The sequence below is a fragment of the Stegostoma tigrinum genome, chromosome 1 (assembly GCF_030684315.1).
Source record: "Stegostoma tigrinum isolate sSteTig4 chromosome 1, sSteTig4.hap1, whole genome shotgun sequence".
Classification (NCBI taxonomy): Eukaryota; Metazoa; Chordata; class Chondrichthyes; order Orectolobiformes; family Stegostomatidae; genus Stegostoma; species Stegostoma tigrinum.
The window spans coordinates 92,415,036-92,440,465 of record NC_081354.1 but is presented as its reverse complement, the minus strand read 5'-3'; the positions used below and the strand labels follow the sequence as shown (position 1 = coordinate 92,440,465).

The following is a 25,430-nucleotide window of genomic DNA, read 5'->3' as shown; positions in this document are numbered from 1 at the left end:
CTCTCCTTTATTTGCAAGAGCTTGCTTAGCAATACAGCTAATTAATTAAATAATTTGGTGTTGGTGATCTTTCACAAAAGAATAAGTTTGTCTTTGCATAGGCAATGCAAAGAGACTATGGAGAGTTGGGTAAAGTGTGGAATATCAATAATGGCCCCATGCATAAATTCATTACTAGCCAAGTGACCAAACACCAATAGAATATTTTCCAAGTCCCACAGTTTCACAAGAACATAAGAACTAGGAGCAGGGGTAGGCCATCTGACACCTCAAGCCTGCCCCGCCATTTAGTAAGATCATGGCTGATCTTTGAGACTCAGCTCCACTTACCCGCTCGCTCACCATAACCCTTAATTCCTTTCCTGTTCAAAACTTTTTCTCACCTTGCCTTAAAAACATTCAGCGAGGACGCTTCAACCACTTCACTGGGGAGGGAATTCCACAGATTCACAACTCTTTGGGTGAAGAAGTTCCTCCTCACCTCAGTCCGCCATCTGCTTCCCTTTATTTTGAGGCGATTCCCTCTAGTCGTAGATTCACCTGCTAGCGGAAACAACCTCCCTGCCTCCACTTTATCTACTCCCTTATAAGCACATAAGATTCTCTAAGATCTCCCCTCATTCTTCTCAATTCCAATGAGTATAAGCCCAGACTACTCAGTCTCTCCTCATAATCAAACCCTCTCAACTCTGGAATCAACCGAGTGAATCTCCTTTGCACCCCCTCCAATACTAGTATATCTCTTCTCAAGTAAGGAGACCAAAACTGCACACAGTATTCCAGATGTGGCCTCACCAGGACCTTATACAGCTGCCAGCATAGCCTCCCTGTTTTTAAACTCCATCCCTCGAGCAATGGCAGACAAAATTCCATTTGCCTTTTAATCACCTGCCGTACCTGCAATCCCACGTTCAACAATTCATGCACAAGGACACCCAAGTCTCTTTGCACAGCAGCCTGCTGCAATTTTATACTATTTAAAACATAACCCATTTTGCTGTTATTCCTACCAAAATGGATGGCCTCACATTTATCAACATTGTTTTCCATCTGCCAGACTTTTGCCCACTCACTTAGACTATCTTTATCCCTCTGCAGACTTTCAGTGTCTTCTGCTCACTTTCCTCTACCACTCACCTTAGTGTCATCTGCAAATTTTGACACACTACATTTAGTCCCAAACTCCAAATTATCTATGTAAATTACAAACAATTGTGGTCCCAACACTAGCCACTGACCGCCAACCAGAAAAACACCCATTTACCCCTACTCTTTGCTTTCTACTGGTCAACCAATCCTCTATCCGTGCCAATACATTACCTGTAATACTGTGCAACTTTATATTATGCAGCAGCCTTGGGTGTGGCACCTAGTCAAATGCCTTCTGGAAATCCAAATGCACCACATCCACTGGTTCCCCATTGTCCACCATGCAAGTATGGTCCTCAAAGAATTTCACCAAATTAGTTAAACATGACCTACCCTTCATGAACCCATGCTGGGTGTTCCCAGTGGGGTTACTACTCCTACTTTCCTCCTACCTATTCTGTTTACAATCAAAGATTTTGCAAATATATTTCTTTTGTTGTTTAGAACTTATGTTGCACCCTCATTGCTCTAGCAAGGAGGTCAAAAACAGATGACATGATCATCTACAAGTTTATTTGGTTAGTGCTGCAGTTTATTATGTTCAAAACATGTTGCAAATAATATATTGGGGAGGGCACCAAGCATATTAACGCTGGGCTTGTTGTATTTATGAAAGATCTCTGTCAAATGTTCTTATGTTTGCAAACAATGATAAAATTTTACCATATTTACACCACAACTAACCTTCTTGCCATGGTAAAAAAATGCCAGGAGAATGTGGGAAGCTCAAGTCCTGCCTCCAAACCTGGCATTACTCATTTCCACAGTAGTGGAACAGTGACTGGTCTTAGTTCCCAGCAACACCTTGTCGTTTGAAATATCAGCTGGCTGAAATGAAGTTCAATAGGCCCCAGGATGGAGAACATGGAATGTGGAGATTAGACTAGATTAGATTAGGTCCGCTTTCAGCGTTTGGACAGACCTTCCACAGAGGTACTATACTCTTTGGATCTGGTCCCAGGACATATTTTGGGAGGTAAACTGCCCTTTGGTGGAGGCCAGATACCTGTGGAAGAGGAAAGATACCCTTTTTAGGAGGCAGAGTGTAGATGTAGATGTAACTAAATAGGCCAGTATTTCTTGACCATCTGCAAATGGTCTGGAGAAGATGGCAGTTAGCTACTGTCCTGTATCACCATAGTCCTTGGGACGTAGGAACAGCTAAAGCGCTGTTCTAAAAGGAGCCCCAGGATTTTGACCCAGGAACAATGAAGGAATGGCAACATAGTTTCAAGTCAGGATAGTATATGGCTTTGAAGGAAAAGTAAAGATGGTGCTGTCCCCCAGGCACCTGCTGCGCTCACTCTTCTACATGGTAGAGGTCATAGGTTTAGGAAGTCTTGTCATATGAACCTTGGTGAGAAGCTTGCACATACTGCCCCGCATTGGTGGTGAAAGGTGTGAATGAGGATCATAATAGTAATAATAATGATAATAATAGTGATATGGGTGCAAATCAAACATGCTGCTTTGTTCTTGATGGTTTCAAGCTTTTTGAATGCTGTTGGAGGTATACCCAGCCAGACAAAGTGAGCAGTATTCTATTAAACCCCTTACTTGTGCCTTGTAAATAATGGTTTGGCCATTAGGAGATAAGAGGTAAATTACTTGGAGCAGAATTCCTAAATGCAGTAATTAACTGTAGTATTAATATAGTTTGTTCAGTTAAGTTTCTGGGCAACGGTGACTCCTAGGATGTTGAGACTGTATTTTTAGCAATGGCAATGTCACTGAATGTCACGGGACAATATTAGATTCCCTCTTGTTATAAATGATCCTTGCCTAGCACTTGTGTGGCATGAAAGCTATTTAGCCCAAGCCTGGATGTTGGTTTAGGTCTCGCTGCACATGGTCAGGAGCTGCTGCAGTATCTGAGGAGTAATATCTCGTGCTGAACATTATGCAGTCTTCAGCATAACCAGCAGACATCTAATCTTAGGATAGAGGAAATATCATTGGTAAAGCAGCTGAAGATGTTTAAGCCTAGATAGCATCCTGAACAACTCTAGGAGTGATGCACTACGACTGAAATGATTGACTTTCAATAACCACAACCATCTTCCTCTTCACTTGCTATGACTTCAAAAAGTGGAGCGGTACCCTCAATTCCCAATAACTCCAGTTTTGTCAGGGCTCCTTGGTGCCGTACTGGTTAAACGGTGCCTTGGTATCAAGGCTAGTCATCTCACCGCACCTCACCTCTGGAGTTTAATTCTCAAGTCCAGGTGTGGACAAAGAGTAGAATGAGCTCAGAATGTCAGTGAGTGACAGGACTCAAATTAAGTGTCAATGAATATCTTATTGTTTGGTAGCACTGTCGATGATCATTTCCATCACTTTTGCTGATGATGGGCCTGATAATGGGACAGCCAAAGATATCAGGGAACTGCCAAAGCTGTTAAGTAACAAAAAAATGTTGATTTTGGAAAAACTTGACTGATTTCCCAAATTATCGAAATAATGGGGTGAAATATTGCACCATCACTGTGAGCAGTGTGGTCAAGTAAGTATTTTGAATGGACAGCACCAACATCCAAAAAACTGAAATGTTTATTTACATAAGGGATTAAGCATTTAAGTGAAATATTAGTTTATTAGCTAGAGGATTACACATTTAAACACACTGTTTTTGCGAAGGATTAATTTGCATGCACTGAATAAATTTATGTATCAATGAGCTTCTTCCTCCAGTAGTGACATTAGCAACTCAGCATGCCTCCTCAGGTAAGGTGATGAAAATGAGTGAGTTGTCACAGAAAGCGCAGAGAGCAGGAAGTAGGATGAACGAGGTGGCATTGGGGCAAGGGAGAGATATGAGTATGATTGACTCTGCCATGATTAGTATGAAGTTACTAGGAGTCACAGAGGACAGGTATACCTTTATAAGTTAGCACAGCAGGTATGCGGGATCATGGGGAGCTAGGTTCTGGGACACAGGTTGGCAAAGAGGATGTGGGGGTCGAGGCAATGATTATCTCAGATAAAAGTCAAATGCTGAGGATGCTGGAAGTCTGAAAGAAAACAGAAAGGACTGGAGAAACCTGGCTGGGCTGGCAACATCTGCGGAGACAGAAATGGAGTCAACATTTCAAGTCAGGTGTTACTCTTCTTCAGAACCGTTCTGAATAAGAGTCAACTTTGACTCAATATTAATTCTGTTTCTCTCTCTACAGAAGCTGCATGAGGCATGCTTAATTTCTCAGGATTGCTTCAAGATGTTCTGTCAGATAAATCGTGCTAGTCACTCCTCGAAGAGTATATCTGAAATGTCTATTTTCTAATTCCATAGTAGTGTCTTCCACGGCTGAAAAAATAGAAGCCCTTATGATGTGAGCGAAATATCACAGGCAAAACATTAAACATTAGTGAGATCGTAAAGTAGCCAATTTTTCCTTTTATTCTGAAGGTAAATTATCAGAACATTTTACCACAATATCACAGGCGGGCAGACAGTTTTATAGTAATCTATTACTCGCTCAAGAAGCAATGGAACTAATTTATAGCCACATAGCCTCTGTTTACATAAATAAAAACAAAACAAAAACTAGAATTGTAAATCTTTCTTAAAAAAGAAAGAGTTTCGGGGTGTAATTCCTCAGACTTTCTCCTATTTCACTGTTACAACATCAAATTGATGAAATGGGGCAAAGTTGAGGTGAATCTAAAGAGATCCACCCCTAATAGAGTAACACTTGCTAATTAAAGTGTTCACTTTATTTTGTAGGTGTTCATAGCAAGCATTAACAAGCAGGTTGTCTCACTTAATATAACTAGCAGTTCACAATCTGTCAAGATTGTACACAAAGTTACAAACCAAAACTAACAGAAAATGAAGAAAAAACTCTTCCTTTTCCACTTTAAGCAATATTTCTTTAAACAGAAGGCCAAGATATGCTCCAGAGATAACACAGTGTGGAGCTGGAGGAACACAGCAGGCCAAGCAGCATCAGAGGAGCAGGAAAGCTGATGTTTCGGGTCGGGACTCAACTACTGAAGAAGGGTCCCGACCCGAAACGTCAGCTTTCCTGATCTTCTGATGCTCCCTGGCCTGCTGTGTTCCTCCAGCTCCATACTGTGTTATCTCTGACTCCAGCATCGGCAATTCTTACTATCTCGGAGTAAGATATGCTCCAACTGTCTATGTTTGAAACAAAATTGATTGGTTCATTTTTTTTGAAGAGTAACCTTTGTTGTAATGCACATAATATTATTATTTTAAGGCAAATTGGATGTAATTGGCCATATTCTGTGCAAAACAAAGTTTGGTTTCTGAACTGCAACAGAGCCCAACCAGGGTTATCACCAAGTATTTCTCATTGCAAAGATTCAAACTATTCATTGTAATTTTAACTGCCAACTTCTGTTCTGCTTACTCCAACCAAATCTTCCCTCATTGCACTGTAAGTATATGTACCAAGAAAATTATTCTGAATGAAGTTTATTACAGTAGTAAATGTTGTGCCTTGATAAAGCGCACAAGGTTCTTACATCATTTAACATTATTTCGTGTCCCAACTCTCACGAATTTAAATGTCATAATTTCTTCCCAAGTAGTCAAAAAAACCACATCACCCAGGAAGTGACACTGTAAATTTGTAGCGTTTAAGATCAGGCTTTGACCTCATTTCTAAACTATTAGTTAGAAATGGATAATGAAGTGATATATTTCAGTTTCCTCCCTGCATTGCAACTTCAGCTGGAATGTGGCAGTCATCTTCCCTGTGGTTTGATGGATGGATATTGAATTTTCAGCAGTCTGTCATGCACATGGTTAATCGTATCTTGGGACATATGCTATTGAACTGTGGTAAAGGGAAATAGTAATCTACAGTTCATGCCTTTTCTCAGTCATGATCCAGCTGTTTTTATCAAACTGGAGCAGTTTAGTTAGTTAATCAGTGTTGATTGACACCAAGAGAATTTCAATTACATAATTCTATCCAATAAGAGTTGATTTTAGGCAGGACCTTCCCGTAATCTGCTGTTGCAAACCAAGTGTAATTTGAAACAAGCTTGTTTTTTTAATCTTTGAAATCATATGTATTTGAACAGCATGCAAACATTGAATTACTGTTTTGCAAATGGGTCAGCCATCCCTGATAAACAAAGCTATTTTTATTATTGCTATTACTCCTTTGTGTTTATTCAAAAGAAATCAGAGAGAAAGACTCCATGCCAAGTACATGGCCCTGAAATTATGTAATTGAATTCCATGCTATTTGTCAGAGATAATAAAATGTGAGGCTGGATGAACACAGCAGGCCAAGCAGCATCTCAGGAGCACAAAAGCTGACGTTTCGGGCCTAGACCCTTCATCAGAGAGGGGGATGGGGGGAGGGAACTGGAATAAATAGGGAGAGAGGGGGAGGCGGACCGAAGATGGAGAGTAAAGAAGATAGGTGGAGAGAGTGTAGGTGGGGAGGTAGGGAGGGGATAGGTCAGTCCAGGGAAGACGGACAGGTCAAGGAGGTGGGATGAGGTTAGTAGGTAGCTGGGGGTGCGGCTTGGGGTGGGAGGAAGGGATGGGTGAGAGGAAGAACCGGTTAGGGAGGCAGAGACAGGTTGGACTGGTTTTGGGATGCAGTGGGTGGGGGGGAAGAGCTGGGCTGGTTGTGTGGTGCAGTGGGGGGAGGTGGAGATTTTGAAACTGGTGAAGTCCACATTGATACCATATGGCTGCAGGGTTCCCAGGCGGAATATGAGTTGCTGTTCCTGCAACCTTCGGGTGGCATCATTGTGGCAGTGCAGGAGGCCCATGATGGACATGTCATCAAGAGAATGGGAGGGGGAGTGGAAATGGTTTGCGACTGGGAGGTGCAGTTGTTTGTTGCGAACTGAGCGGAGGTGTTCTGCAAAGCGGTCCCCAAGCCTCCGCTTGGTTTCCCCAATGTAGGGAGACCACTCTCTCCGTGACTCCCTTGTTCGCTCCACACTGCCCTCCAACCCCACCACACCCGGCACCTTCCCCTGCAACCGCAGGAAATGCTACACTTGTCCCCACACCTCCTCCCTCACCCCCATCCCAGGCCCCAAGATGACATTCCACATTAAGCAGAGGTTCACCTGCACATCTGCCAATGTGGTATACTGCATCCACTGTACCCGGTGCGGCTTCCTCTACATTGGGGAAACCAAGCGGAGGCTTGGGGACCGCTTTGCAGAACACCTCCGCTCAGTTCGCAACAAACAACTGCACCTCCCAGTCGCAAACCATTTCCACTCCCCCTCCCATTCTCTAGATGACATGTCCATCATGGGCCTCCTGCACTGCCACAATGATGCCACCCGAAGGTTGCAGGAACAGCAACTCATATTCCGCCTGGGAACCCTGCAGCCATATGGTATCAATGTGGACTTCACCAGTTTCAAAATCTCCCCTTCCCCTACTGCATCCCTAAACCAGCCCAGTTCATCCCCTCCCCCCACTGCACCACACAACCAGCCCAGCTCTTCCCCCCCACCCACTGCATCCCAAAACCAGTCCAACCTGTCTCTGCCTCCCTAACCGGTTCTTCCTCTCACCCATCCCTTCCTCCCACCCCAAGCCGCACCCCCAGCTACCTATTAACCTCATCCCACCTCCTTGACCTGTCCGTCTTCCCTGGACTGACCTATCCCCTCCCTACCTCCCCACCTACACTCTCTCCACCTATCTTCTTTACTCTCCATCTTCGGTCCACCTCCCCCTCTCTCCCTATTTATTCCAGTTCCCTCCCCCCATCCCCCTCTCTGATGAAGGGTCTAGGCCCGAAACGTCAGCTTTTGTGCTCCTGAGATGCTGCTTGGCCTGCTGTGTTCATCCAGCCTCACATTTTATTATCTTGGAATCTCCAGCATCTGCAGTTCCCATTATCTCTGATACTATTTGTCAGAGACTTCATTTTCCCTGCCATATTACTCTAATGTTAACTTTTTAAATATAAGAGAACTAGCAATCCTGTAACAATAAAAGAGAATTTCAGACAAATATGTCAAGTATTTCATTGCAAAATAATTCCAAAATCTGAGGTTTAAATACTTCAAAACATAATCCTTAAGGTGCAAATAAAATCATATTTCCATATCAAGTTACTGGTCTTGCTGAAAAGAATGGTTAATCATGCAGAGCAATGAATGGGAAAATACAGAAATCCTAACAGGTAACAGTGCTATTAGTTCAATGATTTACAAACTATTTTGATACTTGCATCTATACATAAATATCCAGGGTGCCACGTCACTCATTACTGTACTGCAGTCAATGTACAAATGCAACAATGCAGCAGTCAACTGTTACAGAGAGCTGCAAGAAATACTTTTGATTAAATTCCAAAGTTTGAGTTTAAACTTGTTATTATTTTAAATATCGCAAACACAATTTTCCTTCCCTAAATCAATGTTCTCACTGTCCAATCCAAGTGTCCTGTTATGACATCCCTAATAATAGACTCTACAACAATCTCCACTGCTGATGTCAAACTAACTTGCATTTAGTGCCTGTGCTTTCTTTCTTGAGTAATGGGTTACATTTGCTTTGTTCCAATAACTGGGATTGATCTTAAATCCAATAAATTCTGGATGTCAAGGCCAATGCATCCATTATTCCTTTTAAAATGCTAGAACGTTGGAACAGGAGCAGGTCATTCAGCCTGTCAAGTCTAATCAGCCATTTAATGTGATCATAGTCGACTTGAAGTGTTCAATATATTTTACCAACACTATCTCCATAATCTTTTAGACCACTGATAACCAAAAAGTGATCAACTTTATATATGCTCAAAGTCTGAACTTCCACAACCTTCAGGGGGTACAGTCATAGATCATAGAATCCCTACAGTGTGGAAACAGCCCCTTTCACTCAACGGGTCCACACCGACCCTTGGAGTATTCCACACACACCCATCCCCCTATGACCCACTGAAGCTACACATCCCTGAACATTCTGAGCAATTTAGCATGGCCAATCTACTGAACCTGTATTCCAACAATTCACCATCTTCTGAGTCAAAGATTAAAGATTACTTACTGGGGGTGGAGGCAGACTGTTTTAAGGGCTATTACTGGGTTAAATATCTTTAATGCGGTGTATGAACAGAATTCTGTTTTTAGAACAGAATGATCACTTTATAGGGAGCTAATATCTCTTTGAACGGCTTACACGAATAACATTTTGTTCTCTATGAGAGCTCTATTAGATTTCTGGTTTACTTTTGAATTCTACATGTTCCTAAGGTCTGCCCCTCAACTATATGGGGTGGGAGGCTATGAAAGTGGCATGAGGGTATGAAGTGGGAGTGTTTGGATGGGTAAAGGCTAGAGAGACTGGCAGTATTTTACTAAACTGAGTTGAAATCTCAGAGAATGAGAATGGGCCTTTGCGCCAGTCTGCCATGGTACTCATTTACCCATGACTGCTTCCCAACTCCCTCCACAGAACTGACAATAACGTGCCACCAACTCTCTCGAGCGAAAATTGCATGTAAGTGGATCCTTTCCCTTAAGGTACATGTACCAGATGGGAAATTTCCTAACTTGACCAAATCAGCTCGGTAGCAAAAATCAAGCTGAATGTCTCTGTCATTTCCTACTCCCATTATCATTTAAATTGCACCTGCCTGTAAGGCATAAATGTTTGCATTCATTAATTTGTTCACTTTTTTACAAGAGGAGTTTTAAAAATCTGTTTTCACATCTCTTGCTCCTTTATTCCCTTTCTATTTTCTTTCTCTTACTTCAAAAAATTGAATGTCACTACTTGCTGAATTTTAAAGCTTTCCCAATCCTCAAGCTTGCTATAGTGGGCAATATGTGCCACTTGCTTTAAACTAGCACTATATGTAAGGTTCATTAGTCACAGTTTGGCTTTTCCCTCCATGTTCCTATTCACTGTTTCTCTACCATCTCACATTTTATTCAAATTGACGAATTGACTTCAGTCAGTTCACCATCCAATGTCTTATTCTTTATTCAGGTTTAAGATTCTGGTTTCAGTTAACTAAATCCTTCTCAATACAGAACTCTACCAAACTCTGAACACTCTTCCTGTGAGCTCTTTTGCTAAAGGTTGAATTAACCATGGCTCACTGGGTAAAGTGTAATACAGCATATTCCCTAGTTATGTATTTAACACCTTGATCTATAAAACTGTTTTGAAAGTATTCCATTAATTTATCCTACATACAACTATTGCATATATAATTTGGTGAAGCTTTATGAAAATTAAAGTTCACTCCATGTTTGCTTCATTGGTTTTACCACGTGTTCTATTTTCGGAATAAGTCACAGACCATTTCAGCCATTCAGGCCTCCATAAACAAAGCTATTACAGAGATAGTAGGAGCTGTAGGAATTGCTGAAGAAGGGTCTCGACCCAAAACATCAAACTTTCCTGCTGCTCTGATGCTTCTTGGCCTGCTGTGTTCATCCAGCTTCTCACCATGCTACCATAAACAAAGTGTTCTGTCCTGAAGAAGGGTCACTGGGCCTAAAACATTAACTCCACTTTCTCTCTGCAGACGGCTGAGTTTTTCCTGCAGTTTCTGATTTTGTTTCTGACTTCCATCATTGAATTTTTTTCTCTTTTTTCCCTTCAGGACATCACATTAGAGCTTAGAGATACTTATGATTTGCAAGCTTCTGCCAGGTTGCATTACTCACATACATTTCATAAGTCTACACATGATGCATCTTCAACTCAGCTTTATTTCCTAGACCTCACAAACTTTGCACTTACTTGGAGGCTGCCACCTTCTGTGGTTTGCATTGCTGCTCAGTACAAAGATTCCTAAGAGCCAATTTACAGGCTGTCGGCCTGCATTACTTTCTTTGCCTTGCAGCACTGAGGGAGAAGCAAACAGACTGTCATATTTCGGAGCAGCAAACAGTGAAGTGGATGAATACGTTATTGTAAGACACCAATGTCAATATCAACACTATAGCATGTGCCAGCAGCTTAAGCGGCACTCACACTGCATATGCTTCAACCAAACAGCCATGTGTGAAAGTCAAAAGGGAGCAAATTTTAACAGCTTCACAAGTACCACGGCCGGTCGGGTTGTCAGTCAAGGGCTAGTTTTGATTTCAGTGCAGGGACTTGGTTGGTCATGGTCAGTCCTGTAAGTCAGGTGTGGCCAGTCCAGGCATTACAGATACACAAACTACAATGTTGTGGAAGCAGTATTCCAGAGGGTGAGCCAATTTTTATTCTGGAGTGAGAACAAGAAAGGGACTAAGTATGTCTGCAAATGAAAGAGCAATTAGTGATGCTGCATAAGTAGGAGAAGCAATAATATGTCCCCAGTGGATGAAGATGAAGCATAAGGGACAGAAAAGGTGAGCAGTTTGGAAGAATGAAATAAATGACAGCCATTGAGTTGATATCTTGCGTGCAATAATGAGAAATAAAGTTCATGAGAAGTGTGTGCAGTGGGGCAGTTAAAGTCAGTGAGCATGAGGCATCATAGAAAAGGTAACGGTACTCAACCTGGTGGAGCGTAAATTATCAAGACTATCTTTCTGCATTACATTGCAATGGGCACAGTACGCTGGCATGGGCAGCTATCTCAGTAGCAGCTGGCTAAATCTCGAGGAATTGCTTCCTTTACCAAATGGCAGGTAAAAACCAATGCCCTTTTTACACTATACCATCTGCTAGCACAATTCCAGGTCCCTGTCAGTGAACCAGGACGCTAACTTCCTTTCAGGGCCATTGATTTGGGGTTACCACACAGACACCAAGTATCAAAGTCAATTCCTGACTTGCAGCACCTAAAATGGAGCTTGATTTTAAATATGGTGCCAGCAGCAGGAATGTCACAAAATCCCTACTTGTCACATAATTCCACAAGATGGGTGCCAAAGTGTCCGCGTACACTTGTTTACTAAAGTTGATGCTTCTGGAATTGAAAACAATTAGTAATCTGGACAGGAAATTGGTGGAAGAAAAAAAAAATCAGAAGAACCGTGGCTGTTGGAAATCAGAAACAAAAACAGAAACTGCTAAGAAAAATCAGCAGGTCTGGCAGTATCTGTGGGGAGAAATCAGAGTTAATGTTTCAGATCTAATGAGCTAGTTCTGAAGGAGAAGTGGACCCAAAATATTAACTCTGATTTCTCCCCACAAATGTTGCCAGACCCGCTGACTTTTCTCAGCAACTTCTGTTCTTGATTCTGATTTCCAGCATCCGCAGTCCTTTTGCTTTTTTGCTTCCACCAATTTCCTGTCCAGATCAATAATTATTTTCAATTCCACAAGCATCAACTTTAGTAAACAGGTTTTTATCAGGAACTGATAAGGAACTTTATCAAACATCTTTTGAAAGTTCATATAGAAGAAATTCACAGACATCCACTGTTCCAATGCTTTAGTCACTTCTTCAAATAAAAATGCTTACACTTCCCAGTTAAAATTGTTGGATAGTCATTGCACCATTCTGTGTAATTCAAAGTAACAGTAACACATTTGTCATTCAGAGCAAGTAAGGTGCTTGGTGGCATAGAGGAGATATCACAATTAACCCAACTCACCCAATGAAATCAAGACAGGTTCATGTACAAGACATATTTACGTCCCGTATTATCGTATTCCTTACTGCAGCGCAAATATAAACAGATGTAAAACAGGTGTCTGACTCATATCCAACTTATTCCCTCTGGGCAGGTTAGGTTATAATCCGTGTTAAGCATTTCACGAAATGGTGAAGATATATGAAAATCTGATTCAAAAATAAATTAGCGTAACAACTTAAAGCATACAGCATTGTACATGAAATATTAATTTATTTTCAAAGTACTAACAGCATACAGATGCAAAAGGGTGAGATATTTTCCACATTCTGCTGCTTTGTATGACAAGAAAAGATGATTGTATCTATTTCAATATGAACTTAAATTTGAAAAGTTTCACTAGCTGCAGGAAATCATTCTGCTTCTTTGGCCTTCCCCAATCTGAGTTTAAAAACTGTCCAGTGATAAATGTGCCTCATCTTGTGGGAAGCCTTTTATCACAGCTCACATGTGCCCTGGCAGCATCTGAGCTTGTAAAACAATGGTGTAATCAAAAGTTCAAAGTTAATAGCCATGAAATCCCAGGCACTCTTAAGCATCTAGTTATTGTTGTCTCCTTATGGATATAACTCCCTTGCTTCTTACAACTGACAATACACAATTTCAGGGTTCTTTAAAGGCTAATTCTGCTTGGGGCTAAAATACTAAATAGACTTATACTGTAAGGAAACTAAAGTATTTTGCCTAATATAAAACATGGGAAATCATAAAAACAGAATACTGCTTAGTGCCGTCACAGAAAGTTATTATATGGTTTGAATTCTTAGTCAATTAGATTTAATAATCAAGCAGAAGAAATAGTTTGACAGATTGAAGATTCAAATAATACATTGAACAGTGACAGAAGTTTTATTGCAAGAAAAATTATTTATTCAAACTTTTTTCAATGTATTACAGAAATTCTGTGATTCTGTCATTTTCCATAAAGCTGTGGATGAATACATTATATGGTAACACAGTGAAGGTAAATTCAGTCTGTAAACGGTCAGTAAGATATTGTCTCGTTCACAGGATATCCACAGCGGCATATTCCTGCTACTTTTATACAGACATATTGTTACATGAAAAGTACCTTCTAAGCTGCTTTTGCAAATATCAGGCATAGCAATAAATCAATTATGGGAAGAAGCAATCCAATTAAGTCAAGGTGCAAATTTCAAATAGTTGCCTACATTTTCAATGTTGCAAGTCACACTTTCAACTGTGATTTAATTAACTCCAAGAGAGTAAAGTTAAAATGATTCAAGCCTTTGTCCTTGTATTTTTCTGCACTTTTATTTTTCCTTTCCAAAAAGCAGTGATCTGTGTTGACAGATATTTCCATACCCAGTGATGTCATCATATGTTTCCTGAGCAGCTATTCTTCAGGGCTAGGTTTTACTTAAATGGCATCACAGCTGATTCTGAAAGTCATCTTATTTCCATACAAGTTAAACAATTGTCCAATAGTCACTGGATATAAATCAGGAGATCTGATTGAATTTCTCTTCTGGTTCTGAGGAAATGAAGTCAATTGCTATGTCTGAACAGCAGAACTATTGCTGACTAGCTAATTTAAAACGTGAGATGGTCAGTACCACAAATTGTGTCCGTGAACTATTGGGAATCTCTTTCTTTAAACAATTCACTGGCTATGTCCATTAACATATGTGCACATATCATTAGGGATGCATGTGGAGTGAACCCTGTACTTATACTAAGGTCTGGCACATCGTTGTGCAGTTACAATATGTCCAGTGAACTCTTTGTGCATATCTTTAACTAGTATATTATGTTGAAAAGCGAAAAAAGAAAATGACGCAAGTGTGTCATTTATGTGTAGGAAAACATCATTTGTTCTAATGAGAAGACATTAAAACACTGTTCCCATGAATATGTTATTGACAGAAGAACACGTAGGATTGAAGTGTCACATGTGACTGAACATTCCTGGAACTTTGAGTTCCACACCTAGGAAGATGAATAAGCACATGCAGAAGGCTGTTATATATACAAGATGGGTTTAGAAACTTGTACTGTTGGGAAAAGACTGAACTTGGGAGATTAATTTATATGTACAAATAAATGTTTTTTAATTAGGAAATAGAAACACATGTAAACACTGATTTACTATGTAAAATCAGTTATTTATCTGTCTACTATATTTATTACAACCTGAGACAGTAACTGTAAATAAATAGAAAATAGTGTAACAAAATGTGAAGGCTCTTGTGTAATGTCTGAAGAATCATATTATGTTAATATAGGAACAAAAGTATGATTGCGAAATACTGACTGAAAGACATTTTGGCGTTCAATTATAAGACAGTTTAGTCTGATCAGAGCACTCCTGTTCATAGATGCACAAAGTACTGACTTAGCTTTCAGAGCTTTTGGCACTCAAGCTATCTCACAGGGCGATACTTTGGATCAGACCCAACTGAACTACAAAGAACTAGAGCTGTCTGAGAATTCTGTAAATATGTGCAAGATAATATCTTAGACTAGCCTGGAGAAGGGTTAATATTTTGGCACCAATGTGGTGAGGCAACTTACTCGAAGCTTACCTGCAAATACCATCAACGCATATTATTTTGTTGGGCACTAATTCAGTACAGTGGGATTTTAGCAGGCAGCACGTGATCATGGAAGTTATATACCCTTCTCCAGCATGCCCTGGATTAACAACTGATGTAATTTCCAACTCCTTTTGTGAGCCTATGAAGGCCCTGCAGAGGATTATGGTGGGGCCCTGAAGGCCCTATGGAACAATTTCAGAAAGATCTCTCCAACGATGTTCAGTACAGTGACCCTGGGTTTATAGTATCGATGACTGATAGTGGTTATCCCTTGTCCGAGGTCTCAATATCCTTTTGTGTTTATAGCCTCATGGACAGATGCAGCACATCTGGATGAAGATGACTCATCTGTGGAGACATTAAAGATTTTAATTCATTAATGATCTGAACTCAACTTCTGACAGAAATACATGATGATGTCTGAAAATGCCACAGAGGCATAGATTAATTTAAATAGTTCAATTGCAACTTATTAATATGGACATAAATGCTATTCATGTGAATTAATTACTTTACAAGCATAATTTAGCAAACTGATTAAAGTAGACATTATGAACTATGCTTTCAAACTACATGTACTGCTCAGGGAGATCATTTTTTAAAAGAAACACTGTATTTCAAACTTACCAGACTGTTCAGACTCTGATGACATACTAATTCCCTCATGGAGTAAATAGTTGTTTTGACGATCATGTATTCAGGCCAACAAAGTATTTTTTGATTCAGTGCTTTGATGGCTTCTTTGTTGTCCTGTGCACTTTTTGCTTTTATTGAGATCCACCTTCTTTTTTTTCATTCATTTGAGATATAACGTGATGCAAAACAAGCCTGTATCATTGTGGACCTTTTGACACTTTAATGACAGCAGATGATATAATGGTCCAGTCCTGTTTATATCCTTGTTTGGTCACGGGTGTTGATTAAATTCCAAATAATCAGCCACAGGTTGCATGAATTATTCCACCAAAATAAAAACATTACTTTAGTCTTTATGGCCAGTTTGCCAAAAGAGTCCTTGCTATAACCACCAAGAGTAAATGTTGACACATTGCAAACATATATCCTCGATATACTCAATAGCTAGAAAATTAACATGCATGCACCTTCAACTTGCACATTCTGATCCAACCAAAAGGATTTCATGTATTAAGTGTGTATTCAGAACATTATCATATTTGCTAGCATGGGACACAATTTTAACTCAACGCACAAATGAATGTGAGGCTGGATGAACACAGCAGGCCAAGCAGCATCTCAGGAGCACAAAAGCTGACGTTTCGGGCCTCGACCCTTCCTCTCTGATGAAGGGTCTAGGCCCGAAACGTCAGCTTTTGTGCTCCTGAGATGCTGCTTGGCCTGCTGTGTTCATCCAGCCTCACATTTTGTTGTCTTGGATTCTCCAGCATCTGCAGTTCCCATTATCTCTGGCACAAATGAATGTCTTTTGAATAGGTTAAAATTGGGCTTCCTAGGTCATGAGCTTCATTATTGCTTGTTGAAATGGAAATAGAAACAATTTATAGTAAGTTAAACTCCTCTGTCTCAAAATTTGTAAATTTACACAGCTCCTGCCGAGATTGCTGAATATTTTCAGTATTTTCTTTTTACTTCAGGCAAGCATACATTTTTGGCTTTAAAACTTTCAAAGCTTCAGAATTCCAAATAAAGGCTAACTTTAAGAATTTATTATATTCTAGCTTTTGAACTTTCAACTGTTTATTACTACACACTGACACAAGCTGTTATGAATGGTTGTTCCTTTCTAATCTTTGCTGTTCTAGTGAATTCCAACAAACAATGCTGTTAGAATGACAATGGAAGATAAATAATGCAGTGCATCAATGTTCTTCAGTTAAGAAGGGAAAACATTGAATGGATCTCCCAATCTTGTTAGGTGGAAGCAATATTGTATGGATTAAAATGAGAACAGGGCCACTTTCAGTGATGATAGACATCAGTTTTGAACTGATGTGATACATGCATAATGACATGCTCCTTGGACAAAATCGCTGTTATTCACCAAATCATGGCCTAGATTGACTTGCCATTTCATGAGAAACAAAAATTGGAGAACATCAACATAAGTTCTGGAGAAATGAACTAAAGGAAAATAGATAAGAAAAAACAAAGGCTAATGTATAAGAGATACATATGATATCAAACATTAACTTTTCAAATGTAAAAATGTAGATTTATGAATCAAATATGGTCAGTTTTTTTTCTTTCCATACACAGCCTAAATTTTGCTTCTTTCATACTGCCACTGAACACACTTTTCCGTCTTTTCAATTCTGCTTCCTTTTGGAATGTGGGCATCATTGTAAGATTATCATTTATTGCTGATACTGAATTTCCTTTAAAGTTGAGGAAGGGGTAAGAGCTGTTTTCTTAAATAACAACGGAAAATTATTATGTCATGGTGATCTGGTAAAGCTGATACAATGAGTTGCTAGGTCATTTCAGATTTAACCAGTTGGCTGTATTTCAGAATCATATTTTTACTAGATGAGTTCAGGATTTTATTCTCTAAAGGACACTATTGAACCAGACTGGTGTTCCTATAACATAAAAAGTAATTACATAGTCACTATTAGTAAAAAGCAGCTGCTCCATGGATATAAAATTGGCTGAGGGGCAGAAAACAGGATATTGATGAAGACTCAGAAATTGTAAGAACTGTCAATGCTGGCGTCAGATATAACACAGTGTGGAGCTGGAGGAACACAGCAGGCCAGGCAGCATCAGAGGAGCAGGAAAGCTGTTCTTTCAGGTCGGGACTCTTCTTCAGAAAAGGAGGGTCCCAACCCAAAATGTCAGCTTTCTTGCTCCTCTCTTGCTGTTTGACCTGCTATGTGCCTCCAGCTCCACACTGTGTTATATTGATGAAGACTTGGTTGAGACTGGAGGAAAAGTGTTTTGAGGTGTCCTTCTGATCAGTACCATGATGGCTGTTCTTTTGACACATATTAATGACCCGGGCCTAGGTAAACGGGCATAATTTTACAGGTTGTAGATGACATGAAACTTAGAAATATGGTAATCAGTGGAAAGAACTGTTAATGAATTCCAATACAAACAGACTGTGAAATAGGCAAACGACTGGCTCACAAAATGTAATGCTGATCAGAGTAAAGGGGTTCATTTTGCTAGAAAGGATGAGGAAGGCAAAATAAAGTAAATTATACTAATTTCAAGGAGATGTAGTAATAGAGAGAACTAGAGGTGTATGCATCGAAGCCTGTAATGGGAGATAAGGTTCAGAAGTCTGGTAAAAAAACATATAGAACTTAGCTTCATTTATAGAGGAACAAAATAGAAAGGCATGAAAGTTTGACTAAAGCCTTATAAAACATTGCACAGGCCTCGGTTAGATAAGTCTGTTAAATTCTCAATACTATGCTTTAGGAGGATGCTAAGGCATTGGGCAGGGTAAGAATATATTCACTAAAAACACATCACAGATGAGGACCATCAGCTATGTGGAACGGTTGGAAAAGTCATGATTGTACCGAGAATAGAAGAGATTTCATGGTATACTTCAACATCATTAATGATTTTAAGCACGCAAGAACGTAGAAACAGTTTTCAATGGCAGGGGCTAGGTAATCGGAGTACATATATTTAAGGCAATTGTTGTGATCTCAAGTGTACTGCCTAAAAGAGAGATGCAATAAAATTTAATAGTAATATGAGAAGCCAACAAACAGTTGAAGAGAAAAATTCAATAAGGCCTAAGGGAACGACAACTGGATTAGGATGAAGTGATTATCTCTAACAAAGAGCCAGCAATGACACAATGGGCCTACTGCCCTCCCTCCCTTCTCTGCACTGTATCACTCTATGATGCGATCAAGAGGATTACAATTACTTCTAGAAAATGAACCGCACAGTTTAATACTGTCATAAGCTTTGCTTTACTGTGTTGGCTATAAGTAGTAGCAAATTATCCAATAAGTCACACTACAGTCAATAAATACATCATTCATACAATTGAGAAATTTATCTCGATCTTCAGGTACTAATGTAAAATATTTGCAAAAGGGAGGTGCAAGTGTTAGTTTTATAGTTTTTGTTTTTGAAATGCTCCCACTTGGAGCATTTCAAATAGGTATGTGCCAAAATGACTACACTGGCAATCATTATTTTTTCAATTACTAACATGGTTAATAGATCAAGAATATTTTGGCAAAGCTTTTTCATTAGTTGACTCATTTACGAGGATTATATCCTGCTATGCTGATGAAATTCAAAGCCTGAGTATGAAAATATCATTTGTATGAGCATTATGCTTCAAACTACTCGTGAGACCAATACAGCTGAGAAACTAAGACCTTGGTATCAATCCCACTTCCACCCAATCCATTGGGTAAGGGAGTGTCAGTTGGAAATTTTAAACATGTATATGAGGAGAAAATGATCCCAAAATGCACTGCATTTATGACTGCAAATTGCAGGGCATCAGAACATCAAGTCATGTTATAACATGTCGGGGCCACATATCTTAATTAAGAACCAAAGTAAAGTTTCCTGTTGATGCATGGTTTACTAAACAGCATTATTAGTGGGCCAAAAACAACAGTGGCTCTCAGTCTACAATACTCAAGGAAACCAATGGCCTTCCCCCAGTCTCCAAAGACCTCAATTGCAAAACTCCATCCAACACCACTTGTCAATTTCCCTTTCAGCCTTCCCAATCACTTGTCTCTATTTCAATTGTGGAGGACCATCATCTAGTGTTCCCAACTACAGCTTCTTGTTTGTTACATTCTCAATCTGACAAAAAGTGAAGAGCTGCAAGATTATGGAAAGGAATAAAGGCTAATATCTTGTCATGTCACATTACATCCAAAGAAAGTCAGATATGTTCCTTAGTCATCGAAGTGGCACATGCTGATTTACAAATTCTGTCTATAGCCTCAAGTTTGTTTGGCTCTATCAATGGAATCATGTAAATGAGTTTGAGAGTAAATGTCATCAAATTCTGTTGATTAGTACTGCAGTCACTACCGACACATCAAAGTTAAATATTGTTTCATTTTGATTCTTCTAGAATTTAAAGCTTTCTTCACAAAACATTAGTCAATGTAACCCAACTTTTACAGATATTTTACAACTATGCTTTGTCCCATCTAATGCCAAATGCACATACATAGTACAAGTATTTCCAAATACTCAAGCTTGCCATTAAAAACACTTTGAAATAGTTCAGGCTCCTAAATAAATGTTCAATATTTGTTTCTGTTCCACTGTAAGTACATTTCAGGATGATATACTGGCAACAACATTGTAGCAACCCAGTGCAAAAAAGAAGCAAAAAATTAAATCATAAAGTAGGCTGCTAATTCAATATGCTTCTTGAAGGCAAGTTATAAAAAACATTGGAGTGAAATGAGTGCCAAACTGCCTATCGTGCAAGATGACAGTGTACTTCGGCTGCCTTTTGTTGTAGAACTGAGAAATCTATAACAAAACCGGATAAGTTTTAAAGCAAAGGTCATAATTTTATAGTGGCAGCATTGTAAGAAGGTAGAAAAGTATTTTTAAAAATCTACAAAATGAAATAAACTAGAATTCCTTAATCCAAGACTACAGGGTAGAATAGCAATGTCTACCAAGGCTCGGCCAAGTATTCGACAAGCTATAGTTTGAACTAACTCCTGTTGAGCTCAACTAAGTAGTCAGTAAAGGTGGCACGGTGGCTCAGTGGTTAGCACTGCAGCCTCACAGCACCAGGGACCTGGGTTCGATTCCAGCCTCGGGCAACTGTCTGTGTGGAGTTTGCACATTCTCCCCGTGTCTGCGTGGGTTGCCTCCGGGTGCTCCGGTTTCCTCCCACAGTCCAAAGATGTGCAGGCTAGGTGGATTGGCCATGCTAAATTGCCCATATTGTTCAGGGGTGTGTGGGTTATAGGGGGATGCTCCAAAGGGCGGTGTGGACTTGTTGGGCCGAAGGGCCTGTTTCCACACTGTAGGGAATCTAATCTAAACTAAATTTGTCCCATGTCTTCAATGGAAAAGGGAATGGTCACTTAGGGGCCCAGCTCTTGGTCATTATTAGATGCTTCAGTATCAGAAAGGACTTAGGCTTTGCCATGATATCTCTGCTGTGTTAACACTTAATTTCAAAGCTCAACTATAAACAATTACCATTTGGGGCCAGTATAGGATAGGAGCCAAAAGCCATAGGAACATTCCAGAGCAGAAGGCTCTATATTTTTTTCCTGAATCAAGAGCGCAGAATCTCATGGTTGAGCAGAGGAATGACCTGGATAATAGAGATCATGAAAAGACTAAGGGAAGGGAGAGAACCTTTTGGGTATGAACCATGTGGAGTACCTTGAGAGAGGTGTCCACCTTTCCTCAAAAGCCTAAGTGAGGGTTATAAATGGGATCTTCCCACCAGCCTCTAAGCCAAAGTGAGGGCAAGAAAGTGCTTTTCAATGGCCACTTAAGGGTTTTAATTGCAGCAAAGGAAAGCTGAGCATTCTAAGTCCAATCTCCCCAACCCAAAACTATAAACAGGACCAATTGAGGGCATGAGGACAGAGGGAAAACCAGACAGTGAATTTTACAGGCTCCCACTTTACCTGCATACCAACTGCTCATGCAAACCAGAACTGTGCACAATTATCTTAAGTGTGATCTAATCAACATTACATACAAGTGTAAACGATATCCTTGCTGCATTTGGTTTGCTTATATTTTCATGGCTTTATTAAATTGCATCACAACATTTTGCAATTTTTAAAATCTCTGTCCCTGGATCGTTTGGTTCCTTTGCCAGATTCCAGCTTTTCTTCTTATCAATTGCACCAATTAACATTTAACTATATCAAAAAATATTATTATCACACAAGCATTCTACACGATTAAAAATGCCATCTTGTTTAACCCTGGTTAGACTCTGCTTGGGAGTATTGTGAGCAGATCTGAGCACCACACCTAACGAATAATATATAGGCTTACAGGAGTATACAACAACAATGATACCTTAAGTTCAATGATTAAGTTTTGAGAAGAAATCATGCAAATTAATCCCATTTTCTCCAGAATTAAAAGGTTATGGGATGATGTGATTGAAGTCTTAAAGATCATATCAGGAAAAGACAGGATAGATAAACTATTTCCACTAGTTGAACAGTCTGGAACCAGGGGAAATAGTCTGAGAATTAGGGCCAGGTCATGCAAGAGAGATGTTTGGAAGCACTTCTACACACAGAGGCTGATAGAAATCTGGAACTCTCTTCCACAAATGGCAATTGATATTCTTAGATAAAACCTGAAACAGACTTTTTTTTTTGTTAAGCAACAGTATTAAGGGACATGGGTCAAAGCCAGGTATGTTGAGACAGGCCACATATCAGCCATGATTTCATTAAATGGCGGAATAGGTTCAAGAGGCTGAATGGCCTACTCCTGTTCCTATGCTCCTATGTACTGTGTGATATTCTTTTTTTTTCATTACTTATATCCACTCACATCCTCAAAGTTTAGCATTGTCTGCAAATTTTGAAATTGTAGTCCCAATTCCCAAACCCAAATAATCAATGTAAATTGCAAGTATAATCCCAGCATTGTCACAGTTCAATGCAGCTTTCCACCAATCTGAAAAAGATCACTGTTTTCTCTTTTTTTTTAGCTAACTTACCACTCATTCTGCTCTGTGTATCCTCACTCCTCCTGCTCTGACCTTAGCCTTGAATGTTTATTTTATGGTTTCTTAGGCTGTGAGTGCTAATGTCAAGGCAAGCATTTACTTACCATTCATAATTGCCCCGGTAAAGGTGCAGAAACCACCTTTTTCAACTACTACAAATTAACTTGGTACAGGTCTAACTGAAAACAACAAATGCTGGAACTCTCAGCATCCATGGAGAGACAGCAAGCTAACATATCAAGTGTAGATGACTCTTCATCAGAGCTGGTGAAGTGTGGAGGGGGCAGCATTTATGCTATAGTTGGGGAGAGCGTAGAGTGCTAGGGGAGAAAGGATTTTGATAGTTCAGATTAAGTATGTCTTGGAGATACTTGAAACTTATAAAGTGCTGCTAGGCAATGAGTTCCAGAATTCCAACGCAGTGACAGTAAAGGAGCAGCACAATAGTTCCAAGTTAGGGTCCTGCATTACTTTGAAAGAAAACCGGCTAATGGTGTCTATTGGCTTTATTCTAGGTGGTAAAGGCTGCCAGTTTGAATGGTGCTATAAAACGAAGCTTGGTGCTTTGCTGCACTGCATCTTATAGATTGTATACAAAGCTGCCAACATATAAGAGAGGTGAAGGGAATGATCATTTAAGATGAAGGCTGCCAACTAAGAGGCCTACTTGGAAATCTGCAATGCTGACATGGTCTGACCAACATTTGTCTCCAGACTCTCAAAATGTGGTTGACTCTTCTCTCTAAAAGGGTGTCACAAGCCACTCTGTTCAAAGGCAAATCAAGATGGGGAGCTAATGTTGGCCTGCTAGCAATACCCACATCCCATGAAAGACTAACTGAAAATGTGACATCTCCTTCAGGTAGTCTCAGATTTACACCAAAAAAGTTAGTTTAACAGCCTCATTACAAATAGATTACCTCATTACAAAATCTGCAATTTAACAGACACTAGACTAGTTGTGTGTTATATTGAATAACTATGTAATTGGGCCAATTGTAATGTTGGTCAAAAACATTATTTTACTATTTGCTGAGATCCTAGCTGTCTGTAACATATTTCTCCTGGTGTGTCAAAATTCCATCATACATTCCACCATGTATGTTGGCCATTATCCTCAGATGAAGAAGCTTTTCACCATTAATCTTGTTCATATCTTATGATTAATCAGTAATTACATCTAGCAATTATAAGCATAAAAACTATTACATGCTGCATACCTCTTCATTTTCTAAATCATTGGTAATAATTACTATCTGTCCAGTTTACAATTAGTTTGAAACACTGTTCACCTTTGAGTTAAGTTAGGATGCAACAAATTAAAGGGTGACACCATCAGGATATAACTTCAATGTAAAAACATACACAGCTGACCACTCAGCAATATTATTACACAGGAAATAGTTTTAATGCTATTACACATACTTTGATTGATTTCATTTGAAAATATAAAGGTGCCTATAAGTTATCTGAAATCAAATATTTAGAACATTTGCATTACTTATAACTTCATGCAGATAAATGATTCAGTATCAGGTTCAAAACTGGAACTTCATTCTGTGGAATGTAAATCCAACCTAAATGACACACTCGAAAGTTGAAAATCAATCTCTGATACAGAATGAAATTCACTTAGGTTGTGTAGCTGCACAGCATCAAACATAAATGGATGATTTTTGTGTAGGTGTGTGCGTCTATGGGTGTGCATGGAAATATGGATGTCATTTTATTTTGTTTTCCATACTTACTGTAAAAAGTCTTTCCAAAGACAATTTCAAGTAGTACAATAAGTTTAATAAAGGCTAGGCAACAATATCATAACAAATACACATGATGACAGACCAAAAATCAAATTTAAATAAACCACACTTATCGCAACCAATCTAATGTGAAAGCTAACAGAAAATAAAACTCAGAGATAATGGGAACTGCAGATGCTGGAGATTCCAAGATAATAAAATGTGAGGCTGGATGAAGACAGCAGGCCAAGCAGCATCTCAGGAGCACAAAAGCTGACGTTTCGGGGGTAGACCCTTCATCAGAGAGGGGGATGGGGGGAGGGAACTGGAATAAATAGGGAGAGAGGGGGAGGCGGACCGAAGATGGAGAGTAAAGAAGATAGGTGGAGAGGGTGTAGGTGGGGAGGTAGGGAGGGGATAGGTCAGTCCAGGGAAGACAGACAGGTCAAGGAGGTGGGATGAGGTTAGTAGGTAGCTGGGGGTGCGGCTTGGGGTGGGAGGAAGGGATGGGTGAGAGGAAGAACCGGTTAGGGAGGCAGAGACAGGTTGGACTGGTTTTGGGATGCAGTGGGTGGGGGGGAAGAGCTGGGCTGGTTGTGTGGTGCAGTGGGGGGAGGGGATGAACTGGGCTGGTTTAGGGATGCAGTGGGGGAAGGGGAGATTTTGAAACTGGTGAAGTCCACATTGATACCATATGGCTGCAGGGTTCCCAGGCGGAATATGAGTTGCTGTTCCTGCAACCTTCGGGTGGCATCATTGTGACAGTGCAGGAGGCCCATGATG

At 39.9% G+C, this 25,430-nt stretch overlaps 1 protein-coding gene across 4 annotated transcripts in view; it reads right to left on the bottom strand.

Annotated features, from left to right (window-relative positions):
- pcdh7b (protocadherin 7b) overlaps window positions 1-25,430 on the bottom strand; it is a 377,866-nt gene that overhangs the window by 331,937 nt on the left and 20,499 nt on the right. The window contains exon 2 of one of the 4 annotated variants that reach the window (XM_048547092.2): window positions 13,603-15,599. The exons of the other annotated variants lie outside the window; for them this stretch is intronic. Coding sequence (XP_048403049.2) covers window positions 15,552-15,599 — 48 coding nt within the window. The 3' untranslated portion in view covers window positions 13,603-15,551. Of the gene's footprint in view, window positions 1-13,602; window positions 15,600-25,430 lie in introns of those variants that run through there. 4 annotated transcript variants of the gene reach the window in all.